Source organism: Mytilus trossulus, chromosome 2 (genome assembly GCF_036588685.1).
Source record: "Mytilus trossulus isolate FHL-02 chromosome 2, PNRI_Mtr1.1.1.hap1, whole genome shotgun sequence".
Lineage (NCBI taxonomy): Eukaryota > Metazoa > Mollusca > Bivalvia > Mytilida > Mytilidae > Mytilus > Mytilus trossulus.
The window spans coordinates 58,041,816-58,064,173 of NC_086374.1; the positions used below are offsets into that span (position 1 = coordinate 58,041,816).

The 22,358-nt window shown below is 31.8% G+C and overlaps 1 protein-coding gene across 2 annotated transcripts; it reads left to right on the top strand.

Moving 5' to 3' along the window:
• The first annotated feature begins 868 nt into the window (after nucleotides 1-868).
• Nucleotides 869-21,808, top strand: LOC134707631 (uncharacterized). 2 transcript variants are annotated; one of them, XM_063567579.1, is made up of 11 exons: nucleotides 869-970; nucleotides 3,574-3,810; nucleotides 5,016-5,137; nucleotides 5,867-6,008; nucleotides 6,917-7,039; nucleotides 13,265-13,420; nucleotides 14,634-14,759; nucleotides 15,263-15,337; nucleotides 17,809-17,940; nucleotides 18,803-18,875; nucleotides 19,563-21,808. In XM_063567579.1, the coding sequence occupies exons 1-11, from the start codon at nucleotides 910-912 to the stop codon at nucleotides 20,425-20,427; spliced, it is 2,112 nt and encodes a 703-aa protein (XP_063423649.1). In that variant the 5' UTR covers nucleotides 869-909; the 3' UTR covers nucleotides 20,428-21,808. The 2 variants fall into 2 exon arrangements, with proteins under 2 accessions (XP_063423649.1, XP_063423651.1); XM_063567581.1 differs by lacking the exon at nucleotides 15,263-15,337.
• The last annotated feature ends 550 nt before the right edge of the window (nucleotides 21,809-22,358 follow it).

Below are 22,358 nucleotides of genomic sequence, written 5' to 3' on the forward strand. Positions count from 1 at the left end.
GCTTTTTGTTGCACTTCAGTGTTTCTGTTGTTTCGTTGTTTCCCTCTTATAGTTGATGTGTTTACCTCAGTTTTAAATTATAATCCGGATTTGTTTTCTCTGAATCGATTTATCACTTTCGAACAGCGGTATATACTACTGTTGCCTTTGTTTATCATATTTTGCCTGTGTTTTCGTTTTCTATTATAAATTTACTGTTACTAGTATTGAACAAATATTTTTTTATTGTAAGTGCTTTATTGTACCTTATAATTACCCTGGTCGAGATTTAAATCATTTGATGCCTATATTGTAATCTAGGTGTATTTTGCAGACCTGTAAAATCTATATCAACTTCTAGTTACCCTTAAGGTTCGTGTGCGAGTTGATTTTTGCTATCTTATTTGACAGGATTACATCTCATCTGTCCTTTCATTCATATCGCACATACAATTTATAATTATGATGATTCCATATAAGGGTCTACCAATTTTGTATATATTTCAACTTTCATTTAATTCTATGAGTAATGTTTGTGTCATGAACGATAACGGATTTTGCGATTATAATCAATAAAAGTGTGTTTCATTCAAGGAAATTATCACTTATGTGTATTCATTTATAATATTTCCCTATTGAGATGCTTATTGTCTAAATTATAAATTGAGGTCTAGTAGGGGTATTTTTCTAAATCTACAATTTTATATTAAATGTTGAATATTCTTGATTAAAAAATAAATCTTTAATCATATTGATTAATTTTGTTTTTATGCTATAGTCTTTTTGTGGGCATGGTTCGAAATTAAGACTGAATGCGCTTCACCTAGTGAAATTTTTGTTACTTTCCATATTTTGATAATTCCCCTTAATGAACCTTTTTAATAACCATTTTCCACTGAGAATATATCATTTTAAATTCCTGATGGCAATATGGAAGTTATGATGTTGATGCAATGGCTCGTAATTTTGCTCCAATTAGCGATAGCTTTCGGTAAGAAAATTGTAATATAAAAAAAATCATATAATTTTCCTCTTTTCTTTCCTAAGCTCTGCGCTAAACTGAAGATTTTTAAGTCGAGCGCATGCATGAGATGTGACCTCAAAATGTAAAGTCCGTCGCTTGATGTTAACTGTAGCGCTTAAGATTTAAACCCCTGACTAAAGATGCAAAATACAGCGACATATATAATGAAATGTAGAGAGTGTTTCCACTAGTTTATTCAATTTACAAACCACTTCCCAGACAACATTAGTACGTTGGCACAGTATTGGCCAAAAGTATTTGTTACAGTTATTCTAATGTATAAGTGCAAAGTGGCACTATGGTCTATGTTATATAGCTAATCGTTGGCACAACATTATAAGATTTTATACAATACATTGGCCCAACGTTGGCAGAACGATGGAATAATGTTGCCGACATTGAACAAACGTTTGGCCAACGTAGTAATAAAAACTGTTTACAAACGTTGGAACTACATTGGTTTAATTTGTAAACTTTCCAATCCATATGAAACATATTTAAAAAAAAACACACAGGCAACAACTGAAATATTCCTGTGTTCTTTTCTTTTTTATATATCAGTTCAAAATGGCGAAAGTATTAGTTTTTTTTAAATGTTGTTATTATTCCGTTTTTAGATATCCTCTATACCATGATGTGTCTTACATGCTACCCAAAAATTTGGTATTTTGCCACTTTATCTTAATCTTCCTGAAATGGGGACGAAAGATACCAAAGGGACAGTCAAACTCATAAATCGAAAATAAACTGACAACGCCATGGCTTAAAATGAAAAAAGACAAACAGACCTCGTGATGGCGTCCGTAAAATATACGAATGACAGATTTTAACTTCACCCTTTGGAACTCTTGGTTTAATAGCTTCCTTGTGAGCAGCAACCCTCTATCAAGAAATCATAATAGAAAAGGCAAGCACGTGAATATCGTATCAATTGGGAGATATATACCCCGTATGCAGGTGCTGCTGGAATGTTGCTACTTAGAAATGGAAAGCAGAAATCATCTCTTTTGTCGTAAAGTGTTGTTTTCAACCGACCCTCATTGTCAATTTCTAGATGTAAGTCAAGATATGAGGCTGACTTAACTGTATCTGTACTATCCTTTATCTCTAGTTCGATGGTATAGATGCGTTCCGCATAGTCACCAAATTTTGAATTATTTAGTGAAAGAACATCGTCTATATAGCGGAAAGTAGAGTTTAAGGATATTGCTAACTTCTTGTCTTTCTTCTTAAGAAGTTCCTTCATGAAGTCAGCCTCATAATAAAAAAAACAAGTCGGCAAGTAGAGGGGCACAGTTTATTCCCAGTGGAATGCCGACAGTCTGTTGAAAAACACGTCCTCCAAACGTAACACATATGTTGTCAATCAAGAAAACAAGCATCTTGATAATATCAGTTTCAGAGAATTTTTTGTTTGAATCAGAGCGATCCTGATATTTACAAAGTAGGATTTATCCCTCACTAACATATATGAAATATTTGCCAATGGACATTCCAGTAACCAACAACCAATCAATCTCTCTCAAATGTATGATTAAATATAGTTCATTATTAGCTTGACAACCAGCAAAGTATTAACAGTTTAATATTTGTATATATACGTTGCTGAATCAGATCAAGAATGAAAAATTATAAAGTCTATTCATGATAATTCATTTATCTCACTTGTATAAAATTGCTAACAGTTTATGTTGCAATATCCAAGCTCCTGTATAAAGTCATTGATATTTCATTGTATACAGCTATTTTTCTAGTTTTGTATTCCAACATGGTTTTATTCACAAAAGTGTTCCATTGTTTTCTGTACACTTTGTTTTGCCACTATTTCTGGCTCCGTCTTGTATCCAGTTCAGCATATCTTCATAAAAATTATTTCACTGCCCCTGTAATAATGTAATGAATAAATGAGTACTCAATGTATGCATATTTAGAATATATTAAATCCAACAAAGGCCCATCATTGGACCAACATAAATTGAGTTAAAAATTGTGATGCAAACAACCAAAAAATGGCGTTTGCTACTAACAAAATGCCAACGTTGGCCCGATTAATTATAACCAACATGGGATATTAAATATTGATTTACAACAGCAATCTAACATTGGGTCAATTTTGTTCAGCCATCACCAACAAACAAACCAACGAACTGACAATTTTCCAAAGTTGGCCAATTGTTAGTTACGTACTAAATTGATCTATTGATCTGAAACTTCCGAAACAAATACGTCTTGCACGAATAAAAACATTTCAATGCACAAGTATATACAGGTCTCGTATATGAACTTAGTGTGAACCTATACATAGCCTTAACCCCATGTTACCTATGTACATATATATCGTCGATATGTAAAATAATTTATGCTGCATGCATATCGTTTATAAGAATGATGCATAACTGCCTAACAGTTGCTTGAGATCAACGATGGTCAAAACAAACAAATCTCATCTTTAGTGTTGGATTTTACATTGTCAACGCTGGGGATTAAATCTTTATATATGCATGACGCTTTGGCATTTGATTACTTTTCATCATTAACAAATCAATCTAGTGCTCATGTTTTGTTTAAAGGATCAAATCATACGGACTTTCAGAATCTAGTAATATCTTCACGGAAATCTGACTGGGACACCTCACACACATCTTGCCACTCTCTAGCAGGTGAAGATGTATTTTGTAATGAATACAACACTAGTCAGAAATGTAGACCGGAAGTAACAGACTTTTACAACATGAGTGGTTTACCAGAGACGTTTACAGCCTGGATTGATTCTTTTCTACAGACGTCATACAGTATTACATTTGATGGTACGTGTTGTAGGCACATTTTGTTTTATAAATAAAAAAAATTACTTAGACTAGGGATTAATTTTTGAAAGTTTATCAAATTTGTGAAAACATGGAAAAACGTTAACCACTGTTTCTTTTATATACATATTTATCGTCTTAAGTGATTGTAAAGTTATTCAATCCAACTCGGAATGTATCAATATGGAATCTTTTCTGCAAACCTACATGATGTTATACTTAAATTGGATTGATATTTCAAGGATTCCTAACTTGTTTTAAACATATATAAATGTATAAGTGAATGTTGATGACACATATCTGAGTAAGTTGCAATTGTGGTGTGTATGGGCCTTAATTACTAATATATATTGTACATAATGTGATATTTACACCTTTGAGTAGAGACTATTAGTTGTAAATATGTACTACTTTCCAGAATGTTTTTTATCGACTGGAGCTAATTCGGTCGTGTTAAATCTTATAAAGTCCATCAGAATTTATTTTTTTGAGGCCGATGCTAGAGGCCGTCTGAAACTTGCAGTGAGGTAAGAGTCTTTTTTGGGTTTTTTTTGTGCTCCGTGTTATAGGACTCACTGTGAATTTGCGATGAAAAAAATGCTGTTCCTGTGCATTTTGTCTGTGTTTTTTGTTGTTGTACTGATTATGTGTCACTGATGGACACTCTGTAAGCTTTGTTTTTCTATAATTATGTAATAGGCACATATTCTGGACAAGAAACTTAAAACAATACGGGTTTGAAACGTTTTAAAACACAAATTGACCAATTCAAACCAAATAGTACCATAATTTAAAATAATGTCGGATTTTGATAAAGACTAAACAGTAAAACGTATTTAAAGATCAATTTAAGAGATAAAGCGTAATTCGATGATATGTGTTATCAATAGACTTAGTTTTTCTTTGTCTATAATGAGTAGAATATAAAGAGTTGCCTCCGATACAACATTGATTTGACTTTTTCAGGACTTACAACTAGGTGGTCAAAATGATTTGAAAGCTATATTATCGTGAGATAACAGTAAAATAACCGCACATATAGTAAATACCATCACATTACAGAATAACGAAACCGTTTAATTGAAATTAAAATAAAATAACAAGATAAACTGGCATCAAGAAACTAATCCTTGTTGATATGCTGCCGTCGCATTCTTCTGATTATGGCTTAGTGTTGAAATCAATTTATTTTTATTGTTTCACAGGATGCTACGAAGTTTCAATTGATGACAGTAACGTTAGAAGTCTTATAAAGAATATAACTGTTCCTGACCTAAGAGAATGTGCCTTGTCGTGTTCAAGTAGAATAGAAGACATTGGTTGGGTGGTATGTTTAATTTTATCATTTTAGTTCATCATAATGCTTATTCAATGTTTATGCAAATCTGACAATATTGCAGCGGCGTCAACACGAGACAACTTAATATTGCCTTCATCAAGAAATTCAGTGTTTCATAATTCCACTTTAAAAATAATGCTATGATACAAGCAAAATGGGAGGGGCAACTCCAAACATAATTGTTCTGGACACTGATAGTCGGAAAGGGTATCATGAAGACAATCAATCGGTTTGGAGCAGATGAGAACAAATACATGTAAAAGTAATTCGTTCTTTTAAGCTTTAAATTCAGCTTTTAACTCATATAGGAATAAGAAGAGATGACATGAATGTCATTGTCAATGAAACAGATCTCTATATGAGCCCGTTCGTCACAGAAATAAACAGCTATAGGTCATCGTAAGGTCGATTTTGTTCCCCAATCTTGCTATTTTAATTTGATTAGAAAGAAGTCAAACCAATTCCTATCTGTAAAACAGCTGTAAAAAACAATGAAAATTTGAAAATGAACGATTCGCTGACATACTGTAAGAAATGAGTTCTGAGATTATCACAAACACAAAAAAAAAAATAAACACAGCTGAATACAAACCAAAGCAAAACAAATAAACTACATTTTAAGGTTGTACCTATATATACATGAAGAAAAATCATTTTCCGATTTAAATTTGCCTTGTAAGGTATTTTTTTTGTAATATTACCTATTTTTCATTGTAGGATGGGGACTGTTATTGTATTTTCGATGTTGTAGTCAGCTCTGTATCCAAAATGACGGCTTTATTGTCACCTATTCAGTGCGCAGATGAGGATTTGAACAGAAATAGCACGGTCTTTAACCTGTACAAGAAAATACAAATAAGTATGGATAATCCTCAATCTTTCCAACCTTTCTGACAATTTATATGTGAAGACGTCCATGCAATTATGCTCTTTATTGTTAGGATCCCAACACAGTTTGTTTAAATAGTTCAAAGATAAATCATATATAGATATAGGAAGATGTGGTGTGAGTACCAATGTGAGTCCAAATAACAATTTAAAAAAGGTAAACCATTATTAGGTCAATGTACGGCCTTCAACACGGAGCACACCGAACAACAAGCTATAAAGGGCCCAAAAATTACTAGTGTAAAACCATTCAAACGGGAAAACCAACGGTCTAATCTATATAAAAAAAACGAGAAACGAGAAACACGTATATATTACATAAACAAACGACAACTACTGTACATCAGATTCCTGACTTAGGACAGGTGCAAACATTTGCAGCGGGATTAAACGTTTTAATGGATCCAAACCTTCTCCCTTTTTCTGAAACAATAGCATAACATCACAACATAGAAAAACACACGATAAATTATTAATTGGCAGACTTAACTCAATCAAAACACGTAAATTAATGATATACCTTGAAGATAAAATGTCTTTTATTGACTCTATCATCGGAATTAAATTCTAATTATTCAAGTATTGCCCGTATAGAGGAACATTTATATATCCGTGATAATGTGTAAAAATAACAATGCTAAAATTTTAGAAAATTAAAAAAAGTTAATTTTGGACAAAAGAGGAAAGCATTGAAATAGTGCAAATGTTATTATTTCGCTATACATAATTAGTCACAGCAAAATTGTTTGATGGTGGGTTGTGATAATAAAAAATGGTTTAACATTTGCATTAAAATTACAATGTAAAACATTTCACAATTTTGCATAATTTCTTTTAAAAATATGCTAGCTATCTTGTAACTTTCTGACTATTTCATAGGTACCAATTTGAATTACAAAAGATGTCCAGTGGGGTCTTATCTTGGTGGTGTTACACATGTGTTTTCGTATTTGATGAACTGCGAGGAATCTTACATATATTATTGCAACAATTCTAAAAACGGTATGTTCAACATTTTAGATGTGAATTGTTCTTGTAGCATATTATAACTTACCTCTGTTTTTATTTTTATTTGGTTGTCTCTTTTCCGATCCTTAGTTTTATGAATAGTAAAATATTGAGTACAACATTTGTAGAACAAATATTTCGAAGTATGCATGCATATATGTCCTAGCGAAAAAGGCGAAATGTAAAAAGGGTCCGTTAAGCAGAGAACAAAAGATGAGACAACGATGAAATGGAAATCTGTTTTTTTCTTAATTTATAAACACTCCAGGGGTGGGGTAATCGTAATATGTAATCGTAATCGATTGCTAATGATTACATTTTTTCCAGTAGTCGACAGTAATCTGTAATCGAAGATATTTTCGCTTACATGTAATCGTAATTTAATCGATTACAGTAAAAATCATGATGTAATCATCGATTACTTTCGATTACATTCCGATTAATTAAAGAGTTTGATGAAATATAACCTATTTTAAATGAAAACATGCAGGTATGCATCACTAGTTTATGGATGAGCAGCAAGCCGTCAACTCACAAGAACTTTTGATTAATTCTTTACAAGATATTTACAATGTAAGAAAATCCATTATCTCATAATGGAAACGAAAATTAAATGAGAGAAAACAAAATTTCTGGAACTTTCTTAAAAGTCAAAATACTGTAATTATTTACGAAACATGGTTGGGAAAAGAAATGCCAGTAATTCCAAGAAAGTTAAGACCAAAAACCATTCTCGGAGAACACACTGATGACATTAATATTCGCCGCGAGAATGCTATTCGTAATTTTTAGGTTGAAATTAAATTTTGAAAAATAAAGCTAACAGATATGAACATAACACAGAAATCACAGAAAGTATTAACAATTTATGGAAATCTGATTGTGAAAAAGAAGAAATTAAATCTGTGCAAATCTGGGAAAGGAAACAGCTATGGCTTGAAGAATACGAAGACCATTTCGGTGATTTATTCGTTACTGAAGAAAACACACAGGTTGATAACGCATATAAAAAGAAAACCTTACCACGTAAAGAAAGGAAAGTACAAAGAAATTATCCCGAAACTTCACACAATACCGATGATAACTTAACAAATCAAGCAGTGGTACATGTATCACATACTCCACACACAAATATCCAGCCCCGGAATAAACCAAAGTATCATCAAAATCAAAACCGTTATTCTAAACAAACAACAAATGCGAATCAAAATAACTATAATTAAAGATTACGAAGAAATCCGGAACCATATAGAAGACAACAAAATTTTGTAAATGATAATGGTACTACATACATAGGACAAAACGTACAGAACCATTTTTTAGGACAACGCAGGATGAACGACAAAGGGGGAGGGACAACAGACCGCAGTATACGGAACCAAGTTCAATCATCAGTCAACACGAATTACGAGGAGACATTCCCGAAGGAAATAGCCTAACAAACACGGAAAAAATCACCCTAGAATCATAAACTTGTCGCATAGAAAATTACAATTAAGGTAAATAGATCTTTTAAAAAGAGGATTAAAATTTACACCAACACCTATTGAGGATAAAACACAACTTGGAGCCGACATTGATGAATTTGGCAGAAGATTGAGGATAAATTATATTTTTTGTAAGGATAATGAAGAAAACGAAGAAGAAGAAAATAAACCACTGGTAAGAAATAAATCAGACTGGATTCCGAGACCAACAAAAGATAAAGATTTAGAAGAAACTATTAAAACATTAAAAACAAATTCACTTACAAGCAATCAAAATGTCAAGGACAATTTAACCCGAGAGGAGAAAACAGCTTTACAAAATTTAAAATCAGATAAATCAATAATAATAAAAGAAGCGGATAAAGGTTATGCAGTTGTAATCATGAACCGTGAGTATTACAAAGATAGTATTTTAAATATGTTACAAAATAAAATGTCTTATGAGGTGACAGATAAAAAATTGGACCGACAAACAAGTACAATGATTAAGAAATTACTAAAGAAACATGAAACGGAATTGTTTAAAGAAGAGATAGATTACATTTCAAATTCTAAATTTTCAGAAAGCTATTTCTATGGTTTACCAAAAATTCACTAAAGTGAGGAAATTTCAAATGCGATATCAGAACAAAACAGTGAATACATCGAACTTTTAACACCAAATGATTTAAAATTTCGACCAATTGTGGGTGGACCCAACAGTGTTACACAGAATTTAAGCCATTTTATAGACATTGTGCTTAAACCTTTATGTAGTGAAGTTCCAAGTTTTATACGAGACGATTTGGAATTTTTAAATCATCTACCAAAAACTGTAAACCCGAAATTAGAACTCATTACTTTTGATATTGTCAGCCTATACACAAATATCCCTCATGACTTAGGAATTACAGCCGTAAAATATTGGTTAGAAAATACGGAAAACGTCATTGAAAACAGATTAACAAAAGAATTTATCCTTGCATCTTTGAAACTTATACTAGAAAGAAATATGTTTTACTTTAACGGAACATACTATCATCAGAAAAAAGGAACAGCTATGGGTACTAAAATGGCGCCTTCATATGCCACTTTGGTACTTGGATATTTGGAACAATTATTATACGAAAAAATGAGTCACAAGTACGGAAATGAATTTGCCATTTACATACGTCAAAACTGGAAACGATTTCTTGACGACTGTTTTATAATTTGGAATTCGGATATATCTGTCTCAGATTTTCATTCTGATTTAAATTCTTTAAATCCATATATTCATTTCACTATTAACAGAAATGTCAGGGAAATGCCGTTTTTGGATATTTTGGTTATTATAACGGAAGACAATAAAATTGTCACAGATATCTTCTCTAAAGACACAGATACACATATGTATTTAAATATTTACTCAAACCATCCAAAACATGTTAAATTAAATATACCTTTTAATCTAACGTCAAGAATAATCAATTTTACAAGTACAGACATATTACGCAATAAAAGACTTGAAGAATTAAAAGCGTATTTAAAGAAGCAACACTACCCGGAACAAATAATAAATTACGGAATTCAAAAGGCACTGACAAAAGGACCAATTGTTACAGAATCACGCCGATCCGAAACTACCGAGGAATCATCGAACAATTTAAACAAAATTATTCCGTTTGTCACAACTTATAATCCGCGAGATTATGAAATTTTTAGTGTCATGCGACAAATTGAAACAAATTTACACAAAAGTGAAAGAACGAACAAGGTCTTACAGAAAAAGAAGATTATCAACAGCAAAAGACAGTCGAAAAGTCTGAAACGATATTTAACATCTTCAAAATTTGACTTTAATGAAACTGTGCAAATTGTAAAAAAATGTACCGATAAACGATGTATGACTTGTCCAAATTTAATAGAAGAAAGTTCAATTTATTTCAAAAATGGAAAGCATTTTACTGTGAGGCAAAATATGTCTTGTAAAAGTTCAAACGTCATCTATTCTCTCATATGTTCAAATTGTGAGGAATTCTATGTTGGAGAGACAAAAAATGAACTGCGGACTAGAATGACTTTACATAGACAGCAAACCAACCATGAAGATTTAACACTCACCAGGGCAAACGACCATTTCCATCGTTGTTCTAATGGACGATTTCAAATATTGCCATTGTATATGGTCAATCGTCAAAATGATTTTCTCCGGAGGAAGAAGGAAGAATTATTCATAAACGTTCTCAACCCAGGATTAAATGATAAATGATATTCTAATTTTAACGTTACATTTTAAAGTTTTAAAATGACATTAGCAGTCTACCTTGTATTTGTTAACGTCATACTATTGTTAACGTCAATCAATTGTTTTATTTATATACAAGTCACATTACCTGAAGATCTGCGGAAGCAGTGAAAGTACTAGTAAAAAAGTGATGCATTGAAACCGTTATTATCTTTTAATAATTTTCTTATATGTTACCAGCATACGGACTATACTTAACTTTTTTTTATATATATATATATTGATAAATAAAAAGTCCTTGGTACAGAAAATATAATTTAAAAGTAAAAAACACAAAAAATCACATCACAATCGAACATTGAACATTGAAACAATGTTCGATTTGTGATGTAATTTTTGTGTTTTTTACTTTTAAATATATATATATATATAACTCGTCTAAACATCAACCCAACAATGTTAGATCTGTAAATTTGGTTTCGCAAATTTTTGGTTCTTCCCTCGCCGGGATTCGAACCCATGCTACTGTGATATCGTGACACCAAATCGCCTGCACTGCAGCCGTCCCGCTAGACCACACATATATATATACAACTCGTCTAAACATCAACCCAACAATGTTAGATCTGTAAATTTGCTTTCGCAAATTATATATAGATATAGGAAGATGTGGTGTGAGTGCCAATGAGACAACTCTCCATCCAAATAACAATTTAAAAAGTAAACCATTATAGGTTAAAGTAAACCATTATAGGTTATAAGTGATTGATGGAATGCGATGTCATATCTAACTCATGTTGAAAGTCAAACTTTCAAGATTGTTTTAATAGAAATTCTATCTATATAACAACTGTCAACTTATAATTTGGAAACAATGCTTTAAGTGCTGTTCTAAATTTCCACTATACAAACGTTGTTAAACATAATTGTGTTAAACTTACTTTATTATTTTTTCTAAATTTTGAAACATGTAATTGACAGTCATCGAAAAGCAATGTAATTACTTTTGATAAAATTATCGATTGCAATCGATTACACACAAAAATCTGAGTAATCGATTATTACTCGATTGCACAAAATACCTTCATGTAATTGACTATTAATCGATTACATTTGTCTGTCATCGTGCCCATCCCTAAAACACTTTAATCGACTGAAAGTCAGTTATTTTAAAATGGAAATAGTAATTCAAAAGACAAGTTCAACATTTACAAAATCATATTCATCCATATTGATATTTCTAAATCTTTGTTATTTCCTTTTAGAATCTACAAAAAGCAATTTGGATTGAGTTTGTAACGGTGTAATTTTATGCATTTTTTAACGATTATAAGAATATTAAAACGAAATTGTGTTTGCAACGGTGTTACTATTTGTATTTACCAACATTGTTAGTTTCTTCAAAATCAAAAATGTTTATCAACAAAATTAATCTATTCAAACTAAATAATATATCTGTAAATGAAATAGCTGATTAATTATCATAACTTTTACATACATATCGAAAATGAAGATAAAAAAACCTGCACTATAGGAGGAGCAACAGAAACCAAACTGACAATCAAACGCATAGATCGGAAATAAACTTACAACGCCATGGCTAAAAAAGAAAAAAAACCAAACAGACAAATAATAATACACAAAACACAACATGGCTACTAAAGACTAAGCAACACGAACCCCACCCCAAATTGGGGGTGTTATCAGGTGCCCTGGAATGTCAAGCAGATCCTATTTCACATGTAATGCAAAATTATGAATACCCACAAAGTGAACACACTTGACAACAAACAATATAAAAAATAACACTGTAGATGAAATACGGTTAACTTGAGTGTACTGACAAATAAGACATTCATGTATCTGCGATTTAAAGAAGATACAGAATTCAAACCACAAACGAATAGAAATAACACATATCCAACCAGTTTACAAAAGGAAAATCATAACTAAATACATTATGAGTTATGTTATGCTTCAATCTAAATTTTTGTTTTCTATCAGATCAGTGAGACTTAATTTATTTAGCCAATTTCTTCTTTTATCATCCTGTTCAGACCTTGGTTTGTGCATTAAAATAGTTAAGAGTATAACCATTGAAAATTAACATAATGATTATGATTCCACTGTTTTATGAAATTTTCGTTGTTTTCAATATCATGTTTAGTATTAGTTTTTCTGAGATCAATTGTTTAAATTCATTTTTATCTTTTTATTTCATAAAACGAAAAGAAAAAGCAATTACACATACATCACAGACACAACTGGAAATGTACTAAACGTGCAACTAAATCCCTATACGCATGCTTGGTTTATACTAGTTAGGTAGAGTTAGTTATGAATGTAATTAAGTTCCAATTTTTAAAATTGATTGGGTTTTAGCGTTCTTGATAAAGAAAAATCCAAATAATTGATTTCAACGTACTAAATTTATAAGACGTTATTTTCATTTTCACTGATAGAATATCTTCTTAACATTGAAACCGTTCATTGCGCAGATATGGACTTTTTTCAAATATTTTTTAGTATTTGGGCCGAGTACTTGGAATGAAGCAGTGGATAATTGTACCAGTATGTCGGGAAGGTTGAGCCATAGAAGAGAATTAATAAAGAAGCACCCACGTCAAACCGGTCATTACTGGGTAGATGGATTCACAGTGGACAATCTTGCGTTTAATGCACGTAAGAATAAAGAAAAACGTTCAGCTGAAGGACGACTCCGGGTGCGGGAATTTCTCGCTACATTGAAGACCTGTGGTGACCTTCTGCTGTTGTTTTTTTATTTGGTCGGGTTGTTGTCTCTTTGACACATTCCCCATTGCCATTCTCAATTTCATGTTGTATATCGCTGTTCAAACCTCATAAACTAATTAGGAGTAACCAATCCGATTAACAAACTAAAATCGATGAAAATAAATCAATTATAACATGACAAACGCCAAGTTTGAACATACATAGAAACTAGCTATTTGATAACAATTGCTATAATCCTGATTCGACTTGGCACAGGTCATTTTAAGAAAAAAAAGGGGATGGAACCTGGTTTCATGGCTAGCCAAACAAACCTCTTATATGGCAGTGGTAACAAATATTGCTAAATTGACAACACTTAATGACAGAAATACAGCACAAACACACGCAAGATTAATCTTCACAGAGAAACGCACAAACAAATAATATAAAAGTCGACACGAGATGGAAACACAGCATACGACATCACAACCAGTGATACATTTATGTAACGAATATGTAATCTTGAAATTAACTGCTGCTATATTTTTGTCATATATTTTAGTGTGAAATTTACCTAGATCAAGTCATTTTATTAAAAAGAATAAAAATAGTCCACTCAATTTCTACACCTATTCTTGAAGACAAGCAATCTTAATAAAACTCCGGTCAATAAAAGATATTTGAATTACGAAAAATATAAATCAACCCCATATTAACTTCCTCGCACACTGTTCCAATGAACAGAGATATGTGAGTGTACGTGTTCGTCGGGTTTTGAAGAGATATTGCAGAACGATTTTTCTGTCAGTGTGAAGTTAAAATTCTAAAAATAATTGTATGTATTATGTTGACTTAGACATTTCTGATTCTGTTCAAATGTGTCTTGTCACTTTGTAAAACAAACACAAGTCGAGGTTATTGAGTTTTAACCAAACAATAAAGGCATATAGGAAAAATTTGAGACAATACATTGAATTTAATAATGTGTTCCCTGTTACTTGAACAAAAATCCAATTTGCACTATTTTATCCTGCCAATTTTATACATGTTATCATCTGTTCTAGTCTCGTGCTTACATTATTATTATTTAGGAATGGGGGGTAGTACTCCTATTTAATTCACATTTTGGTATGACGATTATAAAATCTTCTTGTTTTTGCAGGAAAGATTGAAAAAACACTGTGTACCGCTTTATTAAGAGATGGAAGTGGAATTATGAGATTTTCTTTGTTAAACTGTTCGCTCGAACTAAATAGTTTATGTGTAGAGCAAGGGAACATTGACTTAGGTATATAGATAAATATCCTAGCATGGTAGGAAAAAAAAATGCATGTCATATCAAGAGGCAGATTCATTATTTTGTATTAGTGAGTGCATGTTAGAAGTCATGCCTATGTGTATTATTTCACAAACGTTTCTGATTGGCACTAAATGCAAACATCAAAGTAAACAAGAGTTAAAAGAAATCGTTTATCCAGCTGCGGGCGTCTTGTTTAAAATGAGCACTGTTGCTGGTACATATTCCTTTTGCCTCTGTAAGAACAAATCACAGTAGAGATGTTTTGACTCAAATGCTGAATGCAAAATTAACAGTTAAAGTGTAATAGTATTCAATGGTATTAATTGTACAATTGAAACTTGGGAGAGATTTAATGCCAACCTCAATGCAAGTCCACTGTATAGAAATGTTGCATTACAATGTTCATTTATTTTTCTGATGTCTCAAGTCACGAAGCGAACAGAAGAACGAAAACGAAATTGTTTCTAAAAATTAAATTTGACTATTTTTAGAAGCATTATCCACAGAGGAAACATCAATGGGGGATACCACAAAAGAACCCATACGGAATAAACTTTCAACTTCTGGTTGGTATTTTTTTCGGATAACTTCATATTAAAAAGTAAAATCACAAAAATACTGAACTTAGAGGAAAATCAATCGAAAGGTCCATAATCACATGTCAAAATTAAATAACAAAACGCACCAAAAACGAATGGACAACAACTGTCATATTCCTGACTTGGTACAGGCATTTTCAAATGTAGAAAATGGTGGATTAAACCTGGTTCTATAGCGCTAACCCTCTCACTTTAATGACAGTCTCATCAAATTCCGTTATATTTACATTGATGTGTTAAATAAAGACACAATTAATAAAATAGTCAAAATATGGGTACATCAGTCATCATCGTATAACAATTTTAAAAGGAACAATTTAAAAGAACACAAAAACATCTACTATCTACAAACACATTGATTGATTTGATTGTCTGACGTCAGAAAATGTTTTATACGTCACATAAATTTTTCGTTCAATGTGCATACAATTTTTACATAGGCAATGTTAGCATACAGGGTTAGAAAATCAAAAGTTTGTAAGAATAAATTTCAGAAATAGACCGATATATAAACTAGTCCAAAAGTTATACATAGAATTTATAAGAATCCAAAAATATTTGATTCCACTACGAGATTGAACGATTTTGACGTTTAACTGGTTGGTATCTTTTTAAGATAATAGATATAGGAAGATGTGGTGTGAGTGCCAATGAGACAACTCTCCATCCAAATAACAATTTAAAAAGTAAACCATTATAGGTTAAAGTACGGCCTTCAACACGGAGCCTGATTTAATATTTATTGTGCCAATGTTTGTTTGCATATTTATAAAAAAAAGAAGATGTGGTATGATTGCCAATGAGAAAACTCTCCACAAGAGACCAACAATGACACAGAAATTAAGAACTGTAGATCACCGAACGGCCCTCGACAATGAGTAAAGCCAATACCGCATAGTTAGCTATAGACAATGATAGAAGGCCAATATTTGTTTGTTTTTATAGTGATTAAGACAAAATCACAGTGTTAACTGCCGTGTCGCAATTTTTAACGTTTTTTCCTATTATGTCTTGTTTGTTTTGTTCACACATCGTTGTCAACATAATGGAGTTTATCCGAATGTCATACAAGTGGGAGATTTAGCTAGCTATAAAACCAGGTTCAAGCACTATTTTCTTATACACAAAAATGCCAGTACCAAGATGGGAGTATGACGGTTTTTATTTAATTGTTTGATGCTTTTGATTTTACATTTGATAACGACATTTTCGTTTTGAATTTTCATCGGAGTTCAGTATCTTTGTGTTTTTTCTTGTCAGTTATACTTGTACAGGCAATATTAAAGTTTGTGTTTCAAAAATGTTTTATTTGCAGTCTCGTGATAACGTTTAAGCTTTCCGTCCAAAAAAGAAAATTTAGAATGGAAATGGGGAATGTGTCAAAGAGACAACAGCCCGACCATAGAAAGAACAACAGCAAAAGGTCACCAACAAGTCTAATGTAGCGAGAAATTCCCCCACCCGGAGGCGTCCTTCAACTGGCCCCTAAACAAATATATACTAGTTCAGTGATATTGAACGCCATACTTATTTCCAAATTTTACACAAGAAACTAAAATTAAAATAATACAAGTCCTTGTTTACTTGCCTCATACATAAATGCTTAAGGTCAAGTTACAGTAAATGGGCTATGTCACAGATTTCAGTAAAATTTGGCATACAACTCTGGCTCGATGAACTTCAACTGAAAATCGAAAAAATAATGCATTTATCTCAATTATCATTTGAAATATTACTGATTGAATTCTACAAAATGGGTGAACATTTGTATAGAAAGCACATAAAAGCGGCGAAAACCCTTCTTAAATTTGTCTTAAAATCGCCAAATCTCTAATTCTACTCCATAGATTTTTCTTAAAATGATGCAAAATAAAGATAGGGTCACCGACTTCGTTTTTACGGTATACTTCATTTAAAGTTGCGTTCTTTGTGAAAAAATCAAACAAAACGTCGAAATAATCGTAACGTAATCGCGTTACAGGCCGTAAAACGTTGGTTTTTGACGTTTTTCACTACCAAAAAGGTAACAAATTGATTAGTAGACAAAAAACGAAGTCGGTGACCCTATGATTATTTTATATCATCAAAACAGAAATTTATGTGTCAACAATATATAGTTTTTTTTTATGAAAAATCTATGGAGTGAAATAAGAGATTTGGCGATTTTAAGACAAATTTTAGAAGGTTTTTCTCCGATTTTATGTGCTTTCTATACAAATATTCACCCATATTAAAAGAAATCAATCTGCAATTTTTCAGATAATAAAAGAGATAAATGTATTATTTTTTTCGATTTTCAGTTGTAGTTCAACGAGCCAAGGTTGTATGCTAATTTTTAGCAAAATCTGCGACATAGCCCATTTACTGTTCCTTGACCTTAAGGGAATAAAATGATTTACCATATAGTAAATGAAAGTGAAATTGATTTATATAAACAGAAATTGTAACAGATAAAAATACTGCGATTTGGAAGTCAGTGACAACCCCTAGTGATACATCTGATGAACAGAATCCAACTACATTGAACACGAAATTTAATGGGAGTGACATGGTTGGTGATGGCAACTCTAGTAAGTAGTAAGTTTAAGGCAATGACCCTTAAATGTGCAACATGGTAATTAGCTGTTAACTTTGAGTAGGTCAAATAAACGATAATGTTAAATGATATCAATCCATATGTATATTCGACAAAAAAACCAGGAAAATTTGACAAAAATACGCTAAAAAGATTCATATATTTACCACCCCTTTTACCACAACCACCATAAACCGACTTCTTTATAAAACAAACAAAAAAAACCCCCACTCAAACCTACTTAAGAGACCGCCTGGATTAAGCAAAAACCTGTTTTAAAAGACCATCAATTTAATATCCCTCTGCGTACATTATATATAACATGAACTTGTATTAAAAGACCTGCCTTAAGAGACAAATATTTTGCTCTCCATTAAGTTGTCTCTTTAAACAGGTTTGACTCTAATTTAATTCACACGCAAACAAAGACACAAGCAACAACGAACAATAAATGTTGCAGATAATTTGATCTGTGACCTGCTACACAGTTAAGCTTCTAACACGATGATCATGAATTTCAACAAGGAAATAAACAAAAGCTGATAATTTGGTAAATAATGTCAAATGTTTTGTTATGATACATGAAACTACCTGCTGTAGGAACAGCTGCTGTCTTGATATTACCGTTTACGGAACCAGAAAAAAAAATCCAAACACTTGACGTCTTCTCAGCTTACAGGTTACAGTTCAAAACTTAGATCAGTAACAACAGTGAAATGTATATATGCTCGAGTTTTAGAATACAATTCAATGTTTTAATTTAATGCACACTATATAAACGTTAGGATATGTTTGTGACTTACTGCAAATTGTTTATGTCCTTTCGCCACTTCTCTATGTTCATCATTACTTTACAGGTGCAAGTGGGATAGCAATAGGAATTACTGTTGTAATCGTCTGTATTATTGTTGCAATAGTTTGTTATCGAAGGTAGAATTATAGATTTTTAATAGCTTTTTGGTAATATCAGACCTTTTTAGCAATACAAAGACATTCTTCTTTATTTGTTTTTCTACCATCATTATTATGGTTTAAATAGACATGATAGTGAAATACTAAAATAATGATAATTTGTTTTTTGAGCTATACACAAACTATGTTGTCGGACCATTTCGTAAATGCACTCATTGTAGAATACTTAGCAATAAACTAATTCAAACCTACAATTTGAAAAATATATTCAAATAAATAACTTTAAATATTTTACATGTATAAAAAAATCGATATCAAAGACTACATACTTAAATTTGTTCCCATACGAATATTGTTACCCCACTTAAGATCATTTTATGTTTAAATTTACATCCCTATTATTTTTTTAGGAAAGAAATAGATTCAGAGACATGGTTAATTTTACAAATATTCATAACTCGTAAGACTGCAGAGAATTATTTGTTCTGATAAGTTCTGTACCATTTCATATTTCTAAAATGAACTCAACGGAAGTAGAAAAACGAAGGATATAGGGTAACCATCCATGAAACAAAATCAGCTCAACATGTGGTCTTCCAAAATAAAGTGCATATTATACTATTACTAAATGCATGAAAATCTGTAATTAAAACCGTCGATATATATGCCAAAATTTGTGATTACAATATATATTTCAACTTTTAGAAAGAAGAATCAAAATGAAGAGAAACTGAAGTATAGAAAAACGCATGCAGGTTTCAAGTCAGATACCATAGAATCTGACGTCATGTTGGCACAAAACATGCGGTACCTTCCGTCAGTTATTACTTATCCATCTGGTTACAACGTTAGTAATTTGAAAATACCGGATGCTGGAAGTGTAGAACAGATCGGAGTTAATGCCACAATACATGAAGATAATAATTATCCTGAAATTTTTGAAGTAAAAGAAGGTCAATTTAAAACGACAGAAGTGTCTATTAATCCGGAAAAGATACAATTTTCTGGAAAGGGTAATAAGACAGAGTTTGAACCTGGTAAAAAAGGTGATGAATCCGATACTGAAAAATCCGGCAGTGAAGATGGCCGATATATATCTTTGGTTATTAACCAAGATAAAGCAGATGACGACGACGATCGCTACGTATCAATTGCATCCCCACACTTCGATATTGACAGAGACAACGTGTTTCCAAGAGATCACATTGAAAGCAAAGAAGAAGAAATAGGGGAGAGTATTTTCATGAAAAACGGTCTAATGGTAGCTGACGAAGACGACGAGAATATAGACATGGGATCAAATGAAAAAAATGACAATACAGAAATTCGAACAAAAGAAAAGGGGGCTTCTTATGAAGAAACTGATGATGACAGAGTCCGAGCAGATATCCAAGAAATGAAGAACAAGGATGGCGGAGACAAAGAACGAGCTAACGGGAATCAATGCGAAGTAGACATTTCTAAGTTTCGAGCTTTGCTAGAAGATAACATTGGTGAACCTGATATGACATCGCATTTACTCAGGAAATTTTCCGTGAATGACAGAATTGACAGCGCCATATTCAAATAATGAGACGATTTTGTATTACCATCTTGGTAACCGGGTTTCAAATAACAATATTATTTACAGTACGAGAGTTTAACCTTCGGGAGTGTTTGTTCTTATAAGAATTACGATCAGCGCATAAAGACATTGGCACAACAGTGGTTTTGCAACTATACTTTGTTCTTTCACGATATACCGGTATAACGTTGTGAAAACCATAATTCACGTGGACTTTTCTTGAAACAAAATGTGATCGTTACCTACTTTCATTTCTTACATTTTCCAAAAATAAAGCTATCACTTAAATGAAATAAGCAATTAAACTATCAAACTATTCATAATGTTAAGTTCACGTTAAACCTTTGAATGTTTTATAGACCCAATCATTGGTTGACTGATATGGAATATCCGATTCAAAATGACCACATATTTGGTCCAATTGTTGTACTCTCACCGGGTTCTCTTCTAATTCTAATCGAATGTTTCACCAGAAAGTACTTGATAATAGCATCTTCACAGTAACCACTAGTGGAGTTAGGCTTGTTTAATCTTATGAAGCAACTTGATTCAAATCTGTTGCCAAATCATTAGTTTTCTGTGTATTCTTTTGTAGAAAGTTTATTTTTGGTAATTTATTTTGTTCATTATAGTTTGTATCTCTCTTTGATGTATGATATCTGTGTTTTTTATTTTTTTCAATAGTATCGCAATTTTTTTTCTAGTTTAAGTTCATTATTATTGTTATTTTCTTTTGGAACTGTTTTTTTTTTTAATTGAAAAACGTTGCATACTAGTTATATCAGTAATTTTATAATACAATAAATATGCTGTCACGTTGTTCAAACAATATTGCTCGTATTGTAAATATGCCTCTTCCAGTACTTTTGATTTTATCAAAACAACTTAGACCGCAATGAAAAAAACAATACAATGGCAGGAGATTGAATAGTAACAAAAAACAAACAATCGAGTTGATAACCAAAGAATGTAAAACCAGAATTCAAATACAATATGAACTTTTATTTAGATAATGATTTTTATGCCCCACCTGCGATAGTAGAGGGCGGTATGTTTTCTTGTCTGTAGGCTCGTTCGTCCGTTCGTTTGTATTCCGTCCGTCCGTCTGTCCCGCTTCAGGTTAACGTTTTTGTTCAAGGTAGTTTCTGATGAAGTTGAAGTCCAATCAAATTGACACTTAGTACACATGTTTTCTATGATATAATCTTTATAATTTATAAACCCCAATTTCACGGTCCACTGAACATAGAAAATTATAGTGCAAGTGAGGCATCCGTGAACTTTGGACACATTCTTGTTGAACTTAAAATGTGTGACTTCCAAATTATGTACACGGCATTTATTGTTCAAGTATTCATTTTATTATTAAAATGTAAGATTGAAATTACTGGCTTATGTCTTCAGCGTTTGTATCCAAAAAATAAGTGCTTGCTTGTATATCCTTATAATATGTTTTGAGGCAATTGTTTACTGTAGAAAATGTTAAAGTAAGAAAAGTAAACAAAAAAAACGATAATAAGAAAATCGAGCCTGCTATATGAAGTTTTTTGTACAGTTTTTGTACAGTTATTGGTATATAACACATGGGAAGAAAATGATTGATTAGTTATTGTTTAAAATATCATCTTTCGTCACTGTTGTAGTTTTATAATTTATTTTCCTAGATGTGCTGTGCAATCTTTTAAGTTGTTTCTTGTTGGGGAAATCTTACATCAATTTTTGTCATACGACTAAATTGGTATAAGTGTTATCTACGATGACAACAACATATTTGTAGTGAAGAGGGAATAAAGCAACTGCAACATAAGGCATTTTAAAAGATATAAACCACAAATTCATAACCCATTGCTTTCTATGTTTAATTCTGCAATTTTTAATGGATACTTTGTCATAAATTCAATAAAGTGGAAGACATTTCAGGACAAAACTATATCTTA